The sequence below is a fragment of the Dipodomys merriami genome, unplaced genomic scaffold, assembly GCF_024711535.1.
Source record: "Dipodomys merriami isolate MVZ:Mamm:240054 unplaced genomic scaffold, mDipMer1.0.p SCAF_1, whole genome shotgun sequence".
Classification (NCBI taxonomy): Eukaryota; Metazoa; Chordata; class Mammalia; order Rodentia; family Heteromyidae; genus Dipodomys; species Dipodomys merriami.
This window is the reverse complement of record NW_027202270.1, coordinates 52,738,834-52,760,811: the sequence shown is the minus strand read 5'-3', so window position 1 is coordinate 52,760,811 and position 21,978 is coordinate 52,738,834. Positions and strand designations below refer to the sequence as shown.

The 21,978-nt window shown below is 35.7% G+C and overlaps 1 protein-coding gene across 12 annotated transcripts in view; it reads left to right on the top strand.

Moving 5' to 3' along the window:
* Slc4a10 (solute carrier family 4 member 10) overlaps positions 1-21,978 on the top strand; it is a 446,328-nt gene that overhangs the window by 320,442 nt on the left and 103,908 nt on the right. For all 12 annotated transcript variants that reach the window (XM_070021992.1, XM_070021977.1, XM_070022002.1 and 9 more), the window contains 2 exons: positions 231-369; positions 13,249-13,409. In XM_070021992.1, coding sequence (XP_069878093.1) covers positions 231-369; positions 13,249-13,409 — 300 coding nt within the window. The remainder of the gene's footprint in view (positions 1-230; positions 370-13,248; positions 13,410-21,978) is intronic.

Below are 21,978 nucleotides of genomic sequence, written 5' to 3'. Positions count from 1 at the left end.
GCTCATGGACAATTTACTTCTTCCTTTTCAGACTGTCTCTGTACATTTGCATTTTTATATTCCCATATTATAGTAGACTTAATGCTATATTAAATTTAATTTTACTACCCAAGTATACACTAGGTGAGTGTTGCAGTGGAGAATAAGGGAGATGTGAGTATTGAGCATAGTGACTGAAATATGTTGCTTAGAGTTACAATAATAAATGTTCTATTTCTTATTTTTCATAGATACCCCATCACAGCGAGTACAGTTTATTCTTGGAACTGAGGATGACGATGAGGAACACATTCCTCATGACCTTTTCACAGAACTGGATGAGATTTGCTGGCGTGAAGGTGAGGATGCTGAGTGGCGAGAAACAGCCAGGTGAGGATTTGGGTTGAAGGGTGAAGGAATACTAACTATTTTTCATTTATTAATAAAAGAAATTCCCAGTCCCATGATTTTTCAAGCATCCATGCTTACTGCTGATTTTCATCTTGATCATCTGGCCTGGGCAGATCTTATGATGGGAGATGGGTCAGAATGAAATCTGAAGGCAGTAATTATAAGTAAACAGTGACGCAGAGCCAGCAACAGCTGCGGTCTCACACAGCAACTTAATTTATGTGTCATCAGCAAAACAATAGAAATCTACAAGTAATTTATTTCTGTCTTTTCAGCTGCTGGCTTACACCCCAATTGGCAATATTAATGTGGTAATTTGAGTGTGAGACTTTTTAAAATAAAGGGCAAATGTTAAGAGGCTTTAGGGGCAGTCCTTGATTTCATGTAATGGTGAGAATACAAATGTTTTATAATGTGTTTCTAGGGTATAAATGCATTTAAATAGAGTGCTTTTCCTCATGTCATTTCAAAAATTACTTTTTCTATCATTTGTAATTAATATTTGCATATTGCCCTATAACTCATGAATTACTGTAAAAAAAGTAATCAACTCAACTTTCTGATTATTTTTCATTTCTTGTTCATTTCCTCGTTTAATTAACTTTATTTATGGTCTATGGTAGATACAATGGATGTAGGAAAGGACACACAAAAGTCTGCCTCAGATTCTAATTTAGACAAGCCACCCAAGTTGTAAATGTGGAATCATGAATGCTACCGGTATGCATGAATAACTGTGGGCACACCTAGGATTGTCACTTACCTAATGCTTCCCCAAATCTTATGTGAATATAAACTGCCTGGGGTCTTGTTAAAAATGAACATTTTGTAAACCTTAGGCATAGACTCTCAGGTCCTATGCTTCTAACAAGCTTCCAGCTGATGCCCTGCCAGATGGTTTTGGTCTGAAAATCACACTTTTGATTAGCAGGTTAGCAGGTATCTTAACAACAAGGGTGAAGGAGGAGGACAGGATACATCTCCTGGGACAGGTGACTCCTGAGCTGACTCTTTTTTTTTTTTTTTTTTGGTTGTGGGAATTAAACTCTGGGCCAGGGCACTGTCCCTCAGCTCTTCAGCTCAAGGCTAGCGCTCTAGCACTTGAGCCACAGCGCCACTTCCTGTCTTCTGAGTGGTTTATTGGAGATAAGAGTCTCACGGACTTTCCTACCTAGGCTGGCTTTGAACCGTAATCCTCAGATCCTAGACTCTAGAGTCGCTAGGATTACAGGCCTGAGCCACCAGTGCCTGGCTCTGAGCTGACTCTTGAAGGTGGAATGGGAGTAAGCTAGGCAGAAAAGTAGAGAGGTGATATACTAGGCAGAAGGAGTAGGGTATTCAGGAATAGATCACTGATGCAGTGTTGGCTATTTTATTAGGTTTTCCTTTTTTTAAATTTAAATTCTAATTTTATTGTCAAGGTGATGTACAAAGGGGTTACATTAGTAAGGTAGTGAGTACATTTCTTGTAGAACTTATTACCCCTCTCCCATTTTCTCCCACTTTTTCTCCCCCTCATCCCTGGCAAGTTGTACAGATCATTTGCATTGGCTCCCCCTTTGTCCTTTGACTATTCTTTTGTTCCCCTTCCCTTCCCTAATTCAGATAAACACATATACAATAGGTTTTTGTTTCCATGGTAAGGCAGCACTAATTGTCAGAAATTTTATCTCCCAGACACATATTGTTAGACATCTTCAGGTTGTAATAGCTTTCCTTTCCCCCCTTATTTTCCTTCCCTCCATTCTTCTCTATTCCCATGTCTCTCTCCCTCCCTATTTCTTCTTTTTTCTTTCCCCTCCCCCTCCCTACCTCCTACCATTCATCTACCCTGCCCTATGTATTGAACTTAAGGACAGCACTCTGCTACATCCTTTTGCTTTTGGTTTGGTTTTCAGAAATGGTCTCCAGCTAACTTTGCCTGGACTGTCCTAAGACTCTGCTCCTTCTTCTACTTCTTGAGGAGTTGGGAATATAGGCATGAACCAGGAGGCTTGACTGCAATAGTACTCCATTCAATCACATTAAACTTGTACTTACATATACTTATTGCCTTAGCTCTATCCAACCAGGCTTGGTGTGGGATTAGGTGTTCTATAATGATATGAATATAATACTGGCTAGTTTGATATATTTTGAGTGATAAAGATATTTACTTGAAGTTCCCTTTTATTTAAAAATATTAAACATAAATTAAAATTCTAAAATGTCTATCATCTACTTCATCCTTAACATTTTAAAAATAAAACTCATGATTGCCAATGATTAAAACTCAGAAAGCATATGGTGATAGAAAAGCCACAGTGTCCTCTACTTTTACTCATAGTACTTCCTCATGAGCTTTTCCCTATTAACAACTTCTTTGACTTTTTTAAAGAATTTGATATTAAGACCTACAAATAAACATGTGCTCTTTTTCTTTTTACACAAGAGATTATATAATATGTGGTGTTCATGAATTATGTTTTCATGGGCCACCACCAATGAGAGAGAATCCCACACATCCATCTCAGGGGACCACGCAGAGGCAGGTAGGCACAGGAGAAAGATTATTATAAGATTTATTAGAGGAGTCATATTTCCCCCAAGAGGGAGCACATGGCCTCCGTCACTATCCAGGTAGCAGGAGGGTCTGGGGGATAGGAAGTGAGGTAGATGGGAGTTCAGGTGGGTCTGGGCAGAGAGAGGGAGGGGACAGCTGTATGGCAGAACTCTGGGGCAGGGAGAAGCTCCAGGTTTGGGTGGAGCTGAGGATCAAAGGTGAGCATAATACTAACAATACTTCCTCTTGAGCTTTTCCCTATTAACAACTTCTTTGAATTTTTTTAAAGAATTTGATACTAAGACCTACAAATAAATATGTGCTCCTTTTCTTTTTATACAAGAGAGATTATATAATATATAGTGTTCATGAATTATGTTTTCATGTCCTATCTTTATAGAAATTTCTGTATCAGCTCTAACAATTTGTGCAACCTTTAGAATTTCAATTTTGCATTTAGTTAAATGAATCAACCTTTACTTAGTCTTGTGAGAGACTTTCTCTGTTTTGCCAACCTTGAGAGGTATTTAGGTTGAAATTTCCATAAAAATTATTTTAGTGATTGTTTACACAATATGCTGGCAATATTTGGCAAGTATTTATGGAGGATACAATTTTAACAGTGTAGTTTTAGATACCATACACAGCAAACCTTCTTTTAGTATGATAGATATTGCAAAATGGTCACCATGTTTCAGTAATTTATACTTTCACCAGAAGTTTATGAGTGCCGATTTTCCCCATATCCTTGATGTACTAAATTGCTAGCTAAATCGTGCTATTTTTTTACTTTATATATGAAACATAAATATCATCATCATTTATCTCTTTTCAAATTATTAGTAGTGTTTGACATCTTTACATAAGAGCCTAATTTTCTTTGTGAATGTTTATGTCTTTGATTTGTTTCATGTTGTCATTATTTTCTTTATTTGCCTTTTTGAACACTTTAGAAATGTGGCATGATAGTTTGTTATTACTGCTTTTAATAAAATGTTACCTAAGTTATTGGATTTTACTTGTTATATTCATATTGAAATATTTTAAGTTCAGAAATGAATTTAAGATAGTTTACACATAACTTGATCGACTTAGTTGACAATACAGAGGTTTGAACGTAAGACATTGCACTCGGCAGTTGTTTCACCACTTGAACCATACTTCCAGCTTCTTCTTTTTCTTTTGCTGCTGGTTATATTTTGAGATAGGGTCTTCCTTTTCATCTGGACAGGTTTGGACTTCAATCTTCCTGTTACACTTCCTGATGTAGTTGGAATGACAAGGACATGGTTCCAAGCTCAGCTTTACTGTTGAGATGGGGGCCTCCAAAAACGTGGGCTCACCTTGGTCCTACGTCCTAGGTAGGTAGGATAACAGGCCTGAGTCACTGTGCCTGGTTTATAACTTGGTTAATTTTAAGATGAATCATGTTCTATCTTATTTTTGTTCAACTGCATCAAAAACTACACTGGAGTTTCAAAAACACACAATATACATGCTCAGCATTATTTAGCAACAGGAAAGTAAGGAATGATCATCACCACAATTTAGTGTTGTGATACCTGATGTTTAATCATCATAAAGTTGTTGATAAGGAAGTTCTTTGTTTAAGGTTATAAGCATCTGCCCTCCATTGGTTGCAGGAAACAATATTTTTGGAACACATTGAAGGGAGTCTCTTTAATTTATTTATTGCTAGAAGTATATTTTGAAAGCATGTCCTTCAGAATCTTCTTTTTAATTTGTATCTTTCATAAAAAAACTAGGAAGTAAGATTGGAACATATATTTTGGCATGAATTACTTAGAATAGTTTGGTAATTTGGGTAGTTATCCATTAGCTGTTTGCTCAAGGCTGGTATTCTGCTACTTGAGCCAAGGCTCCACTTCAAGCTTTTGGCTGGTTGGTTGGAGATAAGATTCTCACAGAAGTATCCTTCTTGAGCTAGCTTCAAACTGTGATCCTCAGATCTCAGGCTCCAGAATAAGGAGGATTACAGACATGAACTACCACTGCCTAGCATCTATTCCTTGAATCAGAAACTTCTTGTAACTTTCCCATCTCATGAGAGAGGGAGATAACAGAGGCAACACTAGAACCTGGTTCTGTCCTCCGTCACAGCTGAGCAGCTAGGATTTTTATCAGGCTCTAATAGATTAACTTTAGTAATGTACTTGTCTTAAGTCACCGGAGTATATTACTGTTTATTTGTAAGGAATAAAAGAGACAATCTAGTTAATCTAGTTAGCGTCCTCTATTAATCCTAGATAGGACGTGTTTGTAGCTATGTTTTTGGAACCTTATGCATGGCACAGCTGTTTGAGGTTCAGGGAGACATCTGATGAGCAATCAAAATAGTAACAGACATTGAAGAGGAGGGTAGACGAATTTTGGCTGAGATACAATACTTCAGGGAAAAAAATGAATATATTTATTGAGGACTTAGAAATGTAGTTGGTCTTAAAGTGATGGAAGTAATTTTGTTCTTGTTGCCTTTGTTCACTTAAAAAAGAGAATTTGAGTTAATTCATGCATCCATCTGATTTTTCAAATGTAATTTAATTCTAATAAATCATTAGCATAATAACTTTAAGCACTTCTTTCTTTTGGTTAGTATACCAGGTGGGATTAATAAATTTCTACTTCAATAGTGGAAATAAAAGTGATGTTTCATCGGCACAATGCACCTGTCACATATCACATATTGAATAATTCATGGCCACTGTTATTGCCAAGTGAAACTTAAGCAAAGTGTTCTATTTTGAAGGTAAATTTTTGAATCAGAATTATTTATTAAATGTTTGTGAAAACCAGCTGTTCAGCTTTTAAAATGCTAAATAGAACATGTGAGGAGGCTAATGAAATCAACACAATTACAATGTCCTGCTTATAAATATCAATGTTATTAATAGAAAAGTGAGCAGAGCTGCCACAGCTGTGCAACCGTATAGACAACATGCTTGACTCACTGTGATTGCCCTTTAAAAATGCCTCCCACTAATGAGCACAGAAGAGGCAAAGCAGGGGGTAGCAGTCAGGCCTCTGATACATACATGTGTTGGGGAAAAGGTTTATTACATCAAAATAGTTTCATTAGTGCTATGAAGGCCCATGGTACAAAAAAATGTATGTGTTCAAGTCATCTGGATTTTTCAAAGAATGTAAAGTGTGAAGGTCATGTGAACTAAGAACAGTGAATGGCCTATGGGTTTGGAGACTTTAATTTTCTCTTAAGAGGATGATGGATAGTCAGACATTACCCATGTTATTCTCTAGCTTCACCAAAACCATATTCCCCCCACCTGCCACGTCCCCAATTCTCCTGAGAGAAGATGCTTCCTTTTGAGCAAACGTGTATTGCTTCCATAAAGCATTACTTTTGGAGACATAGGATCTCCTTCCCATTTAGGTAGAATGAGAAAAAAAATTCCTAGAAAAGTTACATTGAGTTAGTTGTAAACAAAATACCCAGAAAGAGTTAAGTTCTCTAGAAAAGCATCTATTCCTCCCTGGTAAAAGAATTTTCTCTTGTGTATTTTAATATGAATATTGTAGAGCAGATTATCATCAACTTAATCCTCAAAGAATTGATGACACACATATTTAATGTTGTTTAGTAGAAAGAGACTTCAATGTGCTATTCATGGATATAAACAGATCCAGACATACTGAAGAAAATCAAAATAATTTGCTTAGGGCTTAAACCTACCCTCTCCCCATATAGAAAATGTGGAAGTTTTTGTTTTATTTTATTTTATTATTTTATTTTAGGTTTTGCATTGTATATCAATCACATTCATGCTCTGAGACTCCTATTTTCTTTAGCTTACTATTTAAAACAATGTCAGCAAAGTTTATTTGAAAACTGGAACAAATTACAACTATTTAGGTCATTAGCTTCTGTCAGACTTTTTGCAACTCAGAGTATCTTCCATAACTAAGATTTGACTAAAAGGTATACTCCCAGACCTTAATTTCTATCTTGCAGGATGAAATGAAATAAAAAAGGATCCAGGAAACTGCGATATACTTATGATATATATGTATGTACATATACATATATTATTTTTTAATATAGTATCTTTTAAAACGTGCATTTAAATGCCTCAATGTTTTTGGCATCATTCTGGAGTTGGCATAAAGCACTGAATTTTGAAGTGTTTAGTATTTTTAGTAACTTGATATTTGTAACTTGTGGATTCCTTTTTATGGAAAGTACCTTCTGTCTTCACCCATAACATTCATAAAACCAGTGGGTAATCAAACCATCCATGCACGTAGTTTGTACTTGGTCATTTTAGCTACAAAACTACTCAGAACTTCAGAGACTGTACACTTTTCTCATCACTCGCCCCCCATTCAAGCAAATAATTGCAAATGAAACAGCATACCACTTGGATTTGTTTGTGAAATGTCACATAGATTAGTGGAGCAGAATAGAGAACCAAAAAAAATCACCTCCCATTTTTCACACACACACAAAGCAACAATAAAAATGGAAGAAGGAACCATGAATATTCAATAGGATGAAAAGAAATCAACTAAGAAAATGGGTAAAAGTCTCAGATGTTTTTCCAAACTGGAGGCACATAGGACAAGTAGCAGATAAAAAGATACACAATATTGCAATCTTTAGGAAAAGGCAAATTAAACTATGTGAGAATAGTACATGCCTACTCCAATAGCTAAAACTTACACAACTACTTAAGCTACTTAAATTTAAATTCAGGTGAGAATACAGATAAACTAATTCTCTCATACATTGCTGGTACAAATATAAAATAGTACAGAACCACTCTGGAGAAGTTTTGAAGATCTAGTAATCATAGGCATTGTTTAGGTATTTGTTCCAGAAAAATGAAAACTTATGTTCACACATAAACTTCTATATTTGTGTTCATAACAGATTTATTTGTAAAAACAAAACCTATAAACAACTTATATGCCCTTATGAACCTTTGATACATTCATTTTTTTAAAACTTGTTTAAAATTTTATTTTTATATTTATTGTTATTGTAGAGTTGCTATACAGAGGGGTTGCATTACATGAATCAGTTACATGAGTATAATTCTTTTTTGAACTATGTCTCCCTTTCTCTTGCGCTCTTCTAGTTTTTTCTTCCTGTCCCCACGCACAAGATGTAAACTTCATTTTCCACATAGTACTAAGCAGTAACAAGGGATGAAATATTGATGCATGCCACAACTTGAGTGGATCATAAAAGTATCATCCTTAGTGAAGAAAAGCCAGTTTTAAACTGTTTCAAACTACATTGTTCCATGACGATAATATTCTCAGACAGGGAAGAATAATGTCCTATTGCCAAGTGGTAGGAATAGAGTCCAGTCTGGGAATATAAAGGTTTACATAAGGAATTTTCTTTGTGGTTGGGGAACCAATCATATCCTTTTTATTCTTCTTTTTAAATTTTATTTTGAAAAAAAACAAAAAGAAAAAATAAAGAAAGAAATGAAAAACTTAAAACATATAAGCATAAAGAAATAATACTAAAATTTCAAAAGGCTGTAGCAGGGAGTAACAATTTAACATAATTTAACATGTCTGGGGCTTCTTGCTCACAGATCAAGATCAATGGAGCCCATAGGTACACAACCGCATGCGTAAATCTTCATAGCATTCTTAAAATTAAAATGCTTTACTTTTACAAGAGCCAAGATGAAATGATATGAAAACCTAGTTATTTATTTCATCATCTTTATTCTTATCAAGAAGAGATATTTAACTATGAATTTCCTTATAGAAAGGGTTTGAGCATTTGTTACCCCCCTCCTTTGTTTTTCCCCTACCATCCCTTTCCTCTCCACCTCCTCAACTCCTCCCCCCTCAAAGTTGTAAAGTTTGTTTTCAACATAGTGTCTTGTACATCTCGTTACAATAGGTCAACCTGTATCCTTATGTCATCATTTTGTTTTTTCCCTTCCCCTACCCAAATTAGAAAAATGTATATACAAGATGCAGGACACCAGAATCAAACACAGTGACAACAGGGGTTATACCATGGTGGACGAACATACAATGCTAGATAGGAAATGCACTCATTACCTTGCTCATGTAACTGTAACCCCTCTGTACAGTATCTTTACAATAAAAATATATATTAAAAAATAAAACAGAAAATACAGTCAAAAGGCATAAAATTAAGCAAATGAAAAAAAAAGAAAGGGTTTGTGATATCAAGAAAGTATTTTAAAAATGAAAGCCAGACACTGGTGGCACAGGCCTGTATTCCTAGCTACTCAGGAGATCTGAGGATATCCGTTCAAAGCCAGCTCGGGCAAGAAAGTCTGTGAGACTCTTATCTCCAACAAACCACTCAGAAACCCGGAGGTGGTGCATTGGCTCAAGTGTAGACAGGTAGCCATGAGCTGAAGAGCTGAGGGGACAGTATTCAGGCCCAGAGTTCGTGCCCCATGACACACAAGAGAGAGAGAGAGAGAGAGAGAGAGAGAGAGAGAGAGAGAGAGAGAGAGGAGAGAGAGAGAGAGAGAGAGAGAGAGAGAGAGAGAGAGAGAGAGGAGAGAGAGAGAGAGAGAGGAGAGAATGAGAGAGAGAGAGAGAGAGAGAGAGAGAGAGAGAGAGAGAGAGAGAGAGAGAGAGGGAGAGAGAGGGAGGAGAGAGAGAGGGAGGAGAGAGAGGGAGAATTTAAAAAATGAAACCATACAATGAGATGTACAAGTCGTTATGTCGAAAACGAACTTCACAACTTTGGTGGGGGGTGGTGGGGAGGATTGGGAAGGGGAAACAAAGGAGGAGGCTACAATGCTTGATAAGAAATGTACTCATTATCTTGCCCATGTAATTATAACCCCTCTGTACAGTATTTTCACAATAAAAAAACTAAATAAACTGAAAAAATGAAAACATAAACCTTGCAAGCAATATTATTATACATGTAATTTATAGTGTTATCTTCTTGAGTAATTATGAAACTATGATTATTTTAGTATAGATCTGATAGTGATGGGGATGATCTCAAAACCATTTTGTCTCCTGCCAATGCTACTGCAGGAGAGTTCATTTTAATTTCACTGAATTTAAAATTCAGTAAATATAGGTCTGCAATGATGTTGTAACATCATTTGGATCATTGGATATTTACCATTGGATATTTATAAATACCCAAATGACCCTGGGCAGAAAAGTTTTCCTACCCTGCTTCTTTTAAGGATATTTCACTTGAGTAATATTTTAGACATAAAAAATTAGAAGTACTTTTATGTATATGGATGATAGAATGTACTATACCCCCAGAAACCTTAATTGTAGATATTCTCACTCTCCAAACACAATTACACCTTCTTCAGCACTAAGTCTTCTTAGCACCCAATAGACTGGGAGCTAGAATTCATATCTAACAGAGATCTTTAGCTAACATGACAGTAGCATAAGCACTGCTCGGTAGGTTCATGTTCTTTTGCTCTATTTTCCAACTGTATATCAGAGTATACAAGGTGATAGAAGGTTTAATTAACATTGTTGCCCTCCCTCAGCCCTGCTTTGAGGAAAGTATTGTCAGATCCCATTCTATAGTATAGGATGTTTGAATCTTACTTACAAGGAAGAAACATAGTACAGCAGGTAAGAAGAATTAAAAGGAACATTTAAAAATTGAATGGTTTTATATATGAATGAATGAAAATCAAATATTATATCTGTTGTTTCACTATAGGCATAAGCACAAATCTTTGGGATGTATATGATTGTATAAATTCATTTGAGTCGATTGGAAATGGCACAGACTATGAAAACAACAAAATTCAAAACAAATTGGTATTGAAAGTTGCTTTGACAAGGTCGCTGGCTGTGTGATCTTGGAAAACTTTATTAATGTGCTGAATTTATCTCATCTTTTTAAAAGAATTGAATCCAAGGCTTTGTCAATGCCAGCCAAGTACTTCAGTGCTTGAGCTTCATTCCAGCCTATTGTCAATGTTTCATTTTGATTTTTGAGATGGATTCTCACTCCCTTTGTCCTAGGTAGCCTTGAACTTACAATTTTCCTGCCTCTCTCTTCCAAGTGGCTAAAATTTCACATGTGCACCATCATGCCCAGCTTTTTCTTATTTATATACAGATGAAAAACTACTTCAGATAATTTATAAACAACAACAACAAACTTTTATTTACTCACATGGTATTTTGGCTATGTTTTTTCTTAAAAATTCTCAAACTAGTTTAATGTACTTTTTATAATATTGTTCATCTTGTCAGTCAAGAAGTTGATTGTTAGTTGGCTTGTCCATGAACCAATGTAAAGCTGTGATGAATTGGAGTCTCCCATTTGCTGGGCTGTCATGGAACTCTGACCCTCCCAGCCTCAGCCTCCTGAGTAGCTGGGATTACAAGTGTGAGTGAGCCCTTAAACCTTAGACCTGGCTCAAATTAGGACTTTTATTCTAGTATGAATCGCTAAAATTGGAGTATATATCAGTAGGAATTGGCTGAATTATGCAATGAATAATTTTAAATCTCAATGGCTTAAAATCACCAAGTGTATTTGTGGTTCATTGTAGATTTCCATCACGAATTGTTAGAGGCTCTACTAATCTTTTCTCTGTAGGCACTTGGAGACCTGTCTTGCTATTGAAGATCACTTGTTAAGTACTGTTGGTTGCTGTGTCCGGGAAAAAGAGGGTCTTATCTTAACAATTAAATATTCCATTTGGGAATGATGCACACAATATCCCCTTCACTGGGCAGAATGAGTCACAGTCACATAGACTCACTCAATTAAAAGAAAGCCTGGCAGTGATGAAACAGGAGGAGAACCGGTTCGTGAACAATACTAATGATCATCATATGAATTATGAGGTATTATGAATCAATTAAGGGCTAAAAATCTGTTAAGAATTATTGATATGAAAAATTCCTGAGCAAGGTGTGGTGGGTTCATACCTGTGATCCTAGCACTTGAGAGGTGAAGGTAGAAGCATCATGACTTGGAGTGTCCAGACTTGACTACGTAAATACTGTCTCAGACAACAACCACCACCACAAAACTCCAATCAAACCAAGAAAAGAAATAAAATAAAAAGTAGGGGAGAAAAGGAAGCACAACTGCAAACAGTATGTGCAGACAAAAATGTTTTAAAAATTGCTAACCTTCAATAGATACTGTCAGGGACTTGGGACAGAAATGAAAGCTGTTGTCCAATGCCATATTCTCCACAGTCCTGAGTTATTCCAAAGTCTGTAGAGCTTTGGCAGATACAGCTACTCCCTTTTGGTTTTGTCGCTATTTCCTAGCCATTTTGAAACTCTCTGAACACCAGAGCTTTCTTAACTCTATACATGAATCATTTGTACAAATTACTTTGGTTACTTTAGGCTGATACCTTTGATAGTCATCTGTTGGAGTTGGGCCATCTGATTACATAAAGGAGTAATGTAATGTAGAGAATTTTTGTGATATTGCTTGCAGAGAGGAAATGGGGTCAAAATGACAAAGGATAGAAGGGACGAGGGAAATAGTGGAGAATGGGAGGAGGGAAAGGCAATTTAACCTAGGGTTCGTTGAAGAGGCTAGGATTAAGCTGGTCATCTGTTAGGATTAGAGAAGAAATCTCTAAAAAACTGTGTGGCTGGGGCCAGGGTAGTAACATCATTCGTTTCCCTTTGTTTTCCTATCTATCATGAATACAAACAATCCTACTTTTTGCTGAATATTCATTTCACTCAGAAGGCAGCTGCCCTCTGTTTGCCATCACAATATCATAGTCCTTCTCCTGTTCTCCATCCCTGGCAGGAATAAGTAGGAAATTGAGTCCTTGCTCATTTCTCATAAATACAGTTCCTAGGAAGCATATATTCTCATGAACTTTCTTCCAGACAACCCTAATAGGATTTTCTCCCTCAGAATAGGCTCCAAATTGTACTCCCTGAAATAACAAATGAGAACATTTCTTAGAACTAAAATGTTCAGGTTTAGGAACTCCAACTCAGTATAATGAACATTCATTTTCTTGGTTCAATTACTATTGCTTTTTCCATGAAGAAGTATACGGTCTTTATTAGTGAAGCACAATATTCATTAAAATATTTCTTATGGTTAGGAAGATTAATGACCAAAAAAATCTCATGATGTTTGTTTTGGGTCATCTTTCAAATGGTACAAACAATGCTGACTTAATTGAATCAAAACAAAAGTAATTTACATTACCTTTACATAGTTCCTCAAAACCCTAAAACCAAGAAACTATGTGTAATCTTTCTGGTTCTACTCTTTGTTACTGTGATAAAGGATCATTCATCTGTAATAGTCAGCGTGCTGATAAGAATATTTGTTTGCACAGATGGCTGAAGTTTGAAGAAGATGTGGAGGATGGAGGGGAGAGGTGGAGCAAGCCTTATGTGGCCACTCTGTCCTTGCACAGCCTGTTTGAGTTGAGGAGCTGCATTCTGAATGGAACTGTGCTGCTGGACATGCATGCCAACACACTGCAAGAAATTGCAGGTATATCTTCTTTCCCCTTTGTCTACTTGATTCTTATGGGTGCAGTTAGTTTTCCTGATAGTTCTACATGGGACCTTTGCAAAGCATATTTTTGTGATCAGGGTGTGGAGTCCAAATTTGTCATTTTTCTTCTATTTTTATTGTTTTCTTCTATTTCTTTAATATAAAAAATTCAATCTCTTCCTCTCAGTCTAGAACCAGAATCTAAATATTCTTTTTTTATTAAAAATTTTTATTTTAGAGAAGTTTTTCTTTAAGTCTTTAGCCCACTTATTTACTGGACAGTTGTTTCTTTGAGGATTTGTTATTGGGGGATTTAATTTTTTGAGCTCCAAGTATATTTTAGATATGAGACCCTTGTCTGTTGTATGGCTAGTGAAGATCTTCTCCCAAACTGACTATGTTTATTGCAGCACTATTTACTATAGCTAAGATATGGAACCAACCCAGATGCCCCTCAGTAGATGAATGGATCAAGAAAATGTGGTATATATACACAATGGAATTCTATCCCTCCATCAGAAAGAATGACATTGCCCCATTTGTTAGGAAATGGAAAGACTTGGAAAAAATTATATTAAGTGAAGTAAGCCAGGCCCAAAGAAACATAGGTCCCATGGTTTCCCTTATTTGCAATATCTAGTATATGTCTGAGTCAAGCAGAAAAGGTCAGATAAGGTGATGTTAGGGAAATGAGCCCTAAGATATGTATTCAAATGTTTTTTTTCTTTCATGCGATTGTTTCTAATACATTTATAAGATTATCTCTTTGTTGCTTTGTATGTCCCTCCCCCACAGTATAACCCCTGTTTTCACTGTATTTTATGTCAGTATAATTTGTGGAGGGGAAGGGGAAAAACAAATCGTTTAAATAGGGATACAGGTGGACCCATTGCAACAATGAGATGTACAAGTTGTTATGTCGAAAACGAACTTTACAACTTTGGTGGGGGGGGGAGGAGAAGAGGGGAAGCGGGGAGAATTGGGGGGGCAGGGGGAGGATGGGAAGGGGTGGGAAGGGGAAACAAAGGAGGAGGCAACAATGCTTGATAAGAAATGTACTCATTGGGCTGGGAAGGTGGCTCAGTGGTAGAGCGCTTGCCTTGCATGCATGAGGCCCTGGGTTCGATTCCCCAGCACCACATAAGCAAAAAGAAAAAAAGCCGGAAGTGGCGCTGTGGCTCAAGTGGTAGAACGCTAGCCTTGAGCTGAAGAGCTGAGGGACAGCGCCCAGGCCCAGAGTTCAGGCCCCTCGACTGGATCCAAAAAAAAAAAAAAAAAAGAAATGTACTCATTATCTTGCCTATGTAATTGTAACCCCTCTGTACAGTATTTTCACAATAAAAAATTATTTTATTTTATTGTAAAGGTGATATATAGAGGGGTTACAGTTACAGAAGAGTACATTTCTTGTTGAACATTGTTACTCCCTCCCACATTTTTCTCCCACTTGCCCCATGCCCACCCCTCGGACTACCTTTGCACCCAAGTGGTAAAGTTAATTTCCAACATAGTGTCTGTTGCATTAGTTCACTCGTTGTCCTTTCTCTCACCATTTTGTTATTCCCCTTCCCTTATCCCAAATCAGATTAATGTTAATACAAGGCACAGGGTACCAAAATAAAAAATAGTGACAACAGGGGATAAAGCAAAGGAAAAAAATGAAAGAAAAATGAAATGACTTCTCACAGTACATTAAAACAAAATCAAAACCAAAACCAAAAAATAAACTCTTATTTCAATATCTTGTAATTGATTTTGATTAGCATCATTTTATATGGTCAAATGTACATAGTTATTGAGCTATTATGATTCTCTGCCCAGACTATCCTAGATATATACTAATTACTACAAATAACGGAGCCCATGGAGCCCATGTTTCTTTGGGTCTGGCTTACTTCACTTAATATGATTTTTTTCCAAGTCTTTCCATTTCCTTACAAATGCAGCGATACCATTTTTTTCTGATGGAAGCATAGAATTCCATTGTGTATATATACCACATTTTCCTGATCCATTCATCTCCCCAGGGGCAGTTGGTTCCACATTTTAGCTATGGTAAATAATGCAGGAATGAACATAGTTGCTCTGGTAGGTTTAGTATGGCCTTGTTTGTGATCGTTCGGGTAGATGCCCAGCAATGGGATTACTGGATTGAGCTCTATGTCCAGTCTTTTGAGGAACCTTTTCATACTGCTTTCCAGAGTGGCTGAACAAGTTTACATTTCCAGCAACAGTTTAGTAGCATTCCCTTTTGGTCACATCCTCTCCATCATCTGTTATTATTTGTTTTCTTTATAATGGCCATTCTAACTGGGTGAAGTAGAATCTCAATGTAGTTTTGATTTGCATTTGTTTTATGGGCAGAGATGTCGAACATTTCTTCATTGTCTATTGGCTATTTTTATTTCCTCTCCAGAGAAGTCTCTTTTTAATTCTTTAGACCACTTATTAAAGAGGTGGTTGTTTCTTTGCAGATTTGTTATTAGGTGGTTTAATTTTTTGATCTCTAAGGATATTTTTGATATGAGGCCTTTGTCTGTTGTGAAGATTTTCTCCCAATCTGTCGACTTTCTGTTTATCTTGCTAGCTAAGTTCTTTGCCATGCAGAAGCTCTGCAGTTTAATGCAATCTGATTTATCCAGCCTTTCTTTGATTTGTTGTTTTTTTTTTAATTGTGAAAAACTGTACAGAGGGGTTACAATTACATGGGCAAGATAATGAGTACATTTCTTATCAAGCATTGTAGCCTCCTCCTTTGTTTCCCCTTCCTATCCCTTTCCATCCTCCCCCCGCCCCCCACCCAATCCTCCTCCCCCCACCCAAGTTGTAAAGTTCATTTTTCGACATAACGACTTATACATCTCATTGTTTCAATGTGTCCACCTGTATCCCGATTTAAACGATTTGTTTTTTCCCTTCCCCTCCACAAATTATACCGACATCAAATACAGTGAAAGCAGGGGTTATACCGTAGGGGAGAGACATACAAAGCAACAAAGAAATACTCTTATAAATGTGTTATAAACAATCGCATGAAAGAAAAAAAACATTTGAATACATATCTTAGGGTTCATTTCCCTAACATCAACTTATCTGACATTTTCTGTTTGACATATACTAGTTATTGCAAATAAGGAAATCCATGGGACCTATGTTTCTTTGGGCCTGGCTTACTTCACTTAATATATTCAGAACCTAAATATTCTAAACCTTTACACTGTCCTAGTTAGACTGATATGCTTAGAAAATTAAAGGGAAAAATATAGAGTGTTTTTTCAATATTCTAATATATGAAATTATCAATGACAAATTTCAGTAAGTGGAAAAAATAGTTGCTTAGAAGGATAGAAAAACTGAATTAAACATTAAAACTGAACTAAAACTTATCTTTGAGATGAATTGGACTGATGCATTTATGATGTATTAGAATACTGTTATGATTATGTATCACAAATAATTATATTTATGTACTGTGCCTCTGTCATAGAAATAGAGTCAAAGAACTGCACACTTTGTTCAGTAAGACAAAAAAGTCATAAAACCAAAATGTACAAGATACAGAAATACATTTTACTAAATTTTTATTACATATATATTAGTTTACAAGGGGACATTCACTGTGACACTTTCACAAAGGCATACAATGCACTCAGACCAATCCAACGTCTAACCTCCTTCAACCTTCTGCTTAGTCCTCCCTCCCCCTTTTTAGAACAGGTTCAATAGGTTTTAAAGTTCATCAATCATATTCATCTTCATTTACCTTCTCCATTTGCTCCCCTCCCCATTGGTATTCACAAGGGCAGGTTTAACTTTCTTGTTTGGTGTGTGTGTGTGTGTGTGTGTGTGTGTGTGTAATAGTTATACCAAGTAGTTTCACCTGATAGTGTAGGATGAATAATATTGAAGTACATTGTATCTATCTATGGATTGCATAAGGAAGCTCACTAAAAGCTGTTGAACTATAAGGGGTAGAGTAGATGAGGAAAGAGAGCAATAGGGGGGTTGGGTTACTCAGATCAGAAATAATTTATGAAAGAGTATCAATGAAATGATTAATGGAAAAATTTAAAATGAAATAAAAGCAGAGAAAAGAATGAGGCTGATTAAAAAATCCTAATTTGGGAAAAATACAAAACATTGGATTTATTTGTGAAAGGAGAATAACTTAAAGGAGACCATAGTATCTTAATTATATTGTAGAAATGGAGGAAATCAACCCCAGGTGAGTGGTTTTTAAATTAAAAATAAGAGAAAAACATGTTTTCATCTTATTATTGTATTAGAAAAATGATACATCTAATTTATTCTTGAGAACAGTCCCATGAGCTAGGTGTAATTTCCTTTTTTCCCCTCAGTGAAAAAATAGAAACTTAAAAAATTTCCATGACCCATATTTCATCCCAAGGCTTTTGACTTTCAGCCCAGTGTTCTTCTACTACACTAAAACTACTGTCTGAAGAAAGAGATGTCTTGAAGTGGATATTGTTCTGATGTTAGTGGCTCTCAATCATTTTAAAAATTATGAAATTTGAGTAGAATATGGTAGTGCATGCCTGTAATGTTAGCACTCAAGAGGCTGAGGCAAGAGGAAGTGAAGTTCCAGGCCAGTCTGGGTTGTAAAGCAAGACTGTCTCAAAACCAACAACAAACATTGATTTTTGGTCTTTTGTGAATATGTGTGAAAAGTAAAGCAAGTATGAATGGTGTCTTTACTCATAATATTAAAACAACCTCCCTCCCCCCAAACAACAGCAAAAAAAAAAAAAAAAAAAAAAAAACCACAACTAAGGCCAAAAAATATCCATAAACCATCCCAATCCAGCCAAGATAAGCTTTGTCCTCTGTTTCATATACCATCTATAAAGAAGCTACCTTTTGAAGCAGATAATTACATCCTAAAAGACTACACAAAGTTAAATCTAGTATGAGTTCCAGAAAAAACACAGGCTATAGTGAGAGCTGGCATTAAATCAAGACTTAAGGAAGCTAGTTAGCTGGGCACCTGTGGCTCACACCTGTAATCCTAGCTACTCAGGAGGCTGAGATCTGACAATCGAGGTTGAAAGCCAGCCCTGGCAGGAAACTCTGTGAGACTCATCTCCAATAAACCACTAGAAAGCCGGAAGTGGCACTGTGGCTCAAGCGATAGAGCACTCGCCTTAAGCTAAAGAGCTGAGGGACAGCACCCAAGCCCAGAGTTCAAGCCCCATGACCGACCAAAAAAAAGAAGATAGTTAGAAATTAACCAAGTTCCTAAGAATTTAGCAATAGTAGCTATCTATCTCATTATTTTAACTTCATATTGTAGTCTTGCTGATACCCAATAGACATATTTGCATTTTAGTTAAGAATGAGGTTTCCTTGATATTTTTAGCTTATGTATTATCTTTGTAATACTCATAGAAACCTGGAATTTGATATTGTTATTATTTTTTACCCTTATTACATATTTAAACTAACATTCAGAAAGTTAGATTTTTTCATAAAGAGTTTATTTATGCTGATTAATTCAGTAATGGCATTACCAGTGGAAACTTATTAATCCAAACAAGTTTTGTATTGGCAATATGTGATGAAGCTATCAAATTCTTCAACATGGGAAAGGAGCCTCAAAATATACTTTCTATATTTCTACCAGGCTATAACTCTGTTTTTCTTCACCTTCTGGAGATGCAGTGACTTGAATTCAGGGAGTTGAACTTGCCAGGCAGGCACTCTACTACTCAAGCTACATCTGTAGTTCTTTTTGCCTTAATTATTATCATCATCATTATAATTATGATCATGCTTTTAATGTAATCATGTATGTGTGTATGAGTGTGCATGTATATACACATTCACACTGGGTTAGTGAGGCTTAAACTCATGAGAATCACACTCTCTTTTGGCTTTTTCTACACAAAGCTTGTGTTCTACTACTTGAGCCAAAACCTCAACTTCTCATTATCCTTCTTTTAAATAGGATTTCCCATTTTTGCTCAGGTTGGCATGGATCATGATCCTCATACTTAATGCTTGCTTCATAGATGGGATGTCAGGTGCATGCCATCATGCCTGGCTTTGTTGTTGAGATTAGTCTTGTTAACATTTTCTCCCCTTGGTGAATGGCCTTGAACCATAATCCTTGAGATTCTCCTAATATTCACCTTCCAGGCAGCTGTGATTATGATGGAAGTCACCAGTCTCAGATCACACTTTTTAAAGAATGTCATTTTTTAATGCTTTCCTTAGGATATTGTGCCTATAAGAAATATCCTCGTAATTTGACTGATCATTGTTCATTTCCTTAGTTCAGTTTTATTGTCTAAAAATATATTTCATGCTTTAATTGCCCACCTTCATAAACTATGCTCTGTTCTGTAGAATAGGAGGTTAGCTGTGATAAATCTAGTTTTTTTTTAAAGCAAATTACATTCTCTAATTTTATTACAATGAAAGTAGTTCAATGAAATCTTGATACCCCAAATAGCTTTTTAGTATTCCTCTTACTTTTCTAATTAGTCTGCATCTTTCTGACACTGTAGTCCAAGTTGGATGCCCCGGTTTTAGTGTAGGGAACCTTTTAAAATACAACTCAGAGGATATCAGCAGTGCAAGGCTAATACATAGAAAGATACAATTATACATATTTATGTTGATATATTTTTGTCTCAGATTCCTTTTTAATCATCAATAAAAGCTTCATCATTGAATAACATAATTTGATACTTTTTATATGTGATATTTACTTCTGACCTCAAACCTCATTAAAATATTTTCTGTGTATATCTTTGAATGACTTTCTTGTTTATGTGTGTTGCTATTTCCATGTGATAACAATTAAATGTTATAACATTTAAGTTATTATCACAATTAAGTTATAAGCATAATAACTGTGCAATAAATAAGCATGATTTACATTTTTAGGACTTCCAACATTGTAAATTATTTTAATACCAACTGTTAGTTTTTATGATCAGTAAAAACTTGTAAAGTAGAAAGCAGGCTATTCCCCTCCCACTTTAAATATAGACAAACAGGAAGTAACATACTGAAGGTGACTTTGCAGAGACAGAAATAATTTCTCTTGATTACCTTAGAATCATAGCTGGTTTATTTTTACCACAATGATTAACAATAAGTAATGCCTACTTATTATTATTTTTCTATGTTAGACAGCTATAAACTAGGGATATATATTCCCCTCCAGTTTCAATTTTCATAGATTCCATATCCTTAGTACTTTGTGAATGTACAGACTCTGAATCACTAATTTCCAGACATCTCCTAGTATAGGAACCTGGCCTAGATATTGTTTTGGAATGATGAAGGGTTTTTACATCAGTGTTCTGATGTGTTTATAACAAACTCAGATTATTCCCTAAAGAGATTTTGGTAGATTTAGTAACAGAAAATCCCATTTTATCTGGCAGGTCTGTCAAGAATTTCTGTATAATTAAAATAGGATTTTCTTTTGGATAAAGTTAATTTAAAAATATATCTATTTCCCAATGGTTCAGGGAGCTCAATAAATCTGAACTTTATCCTTCAAAGTATGACTTAACCTTTTCAAACCCAAAGATTTCTAGATATATTTTCTTACTATGATTTATTCTGCTAGATTAATTATGTTGAAAATGCTTTCTAATTATTCATATACATTATAGACAACTTTATGGTCTATGTTAATCTCTTTAAAATTCAGCATTATAAAGATTTAAAATGGAAATATTCTCTTTGCAGTGTGAACACTTTACCCTGATTCTGTCAATGAGATTTAGGAGGAAACTAAAACCAAGCTAAAGTTAGTACCATGGACAAATTATCAATCATAGTTCTCAACTCATTAAAACAACTTTTATTGTTAAAAATCATTCATTAAAGGATAAATTCATACTTTGTTTCACTAAATGTGATCTGCAGACTAAGAGGTATGGAAATAACCATATATTTTAAGACATGCTTATGATAATCCTTGGTCTGGAAAATGAGTTTTATTCAGTAGTTTATGTTTTTGTTACTCATGCTGCTGTTAGTGCTGGCAATCAAAATCTAGAATTTTAGAAGCTTTATGCTCCCCATTTCTCAAATATCTTTTAGAGTTATGACAGTGTGTTTCCAAGAATGTATGTGATAATATTGAAGGAAGCAGAGATTTACAATGTTTACAAAATCTCATCGCTGCTAGGAGTTTGGGGAGTCAAGTTTGATGACTATACTAGAATAATTACTTGATTAGGAAGAAAAATAACTTTCCATTTTTTGAAGGCTTTTTACATGAATGCTTCTAGATTTTCTAGAGCCTATCCAGCATTAATATATTGTGACTTATTTCTTCCCTTTCTTCTATTTCTTCTTTTATTGAGATCCTGGCATTATGCCTTGGCGGGCCTGACTGTATTATTTAGGCACCATACACCGCTAAGATTACTGGACCAGTCTACGGGCCCAAAGCCATCATCGTCCATTATCCTTTCCTAATTTTCAGGCTAACTCTAATATACTGTATACTGGCAGAGGAAACAATGTAAGTTATTGCTGAAGCAGATTCATTTTGATACTTAAATCTCACCTGAGAATAAGA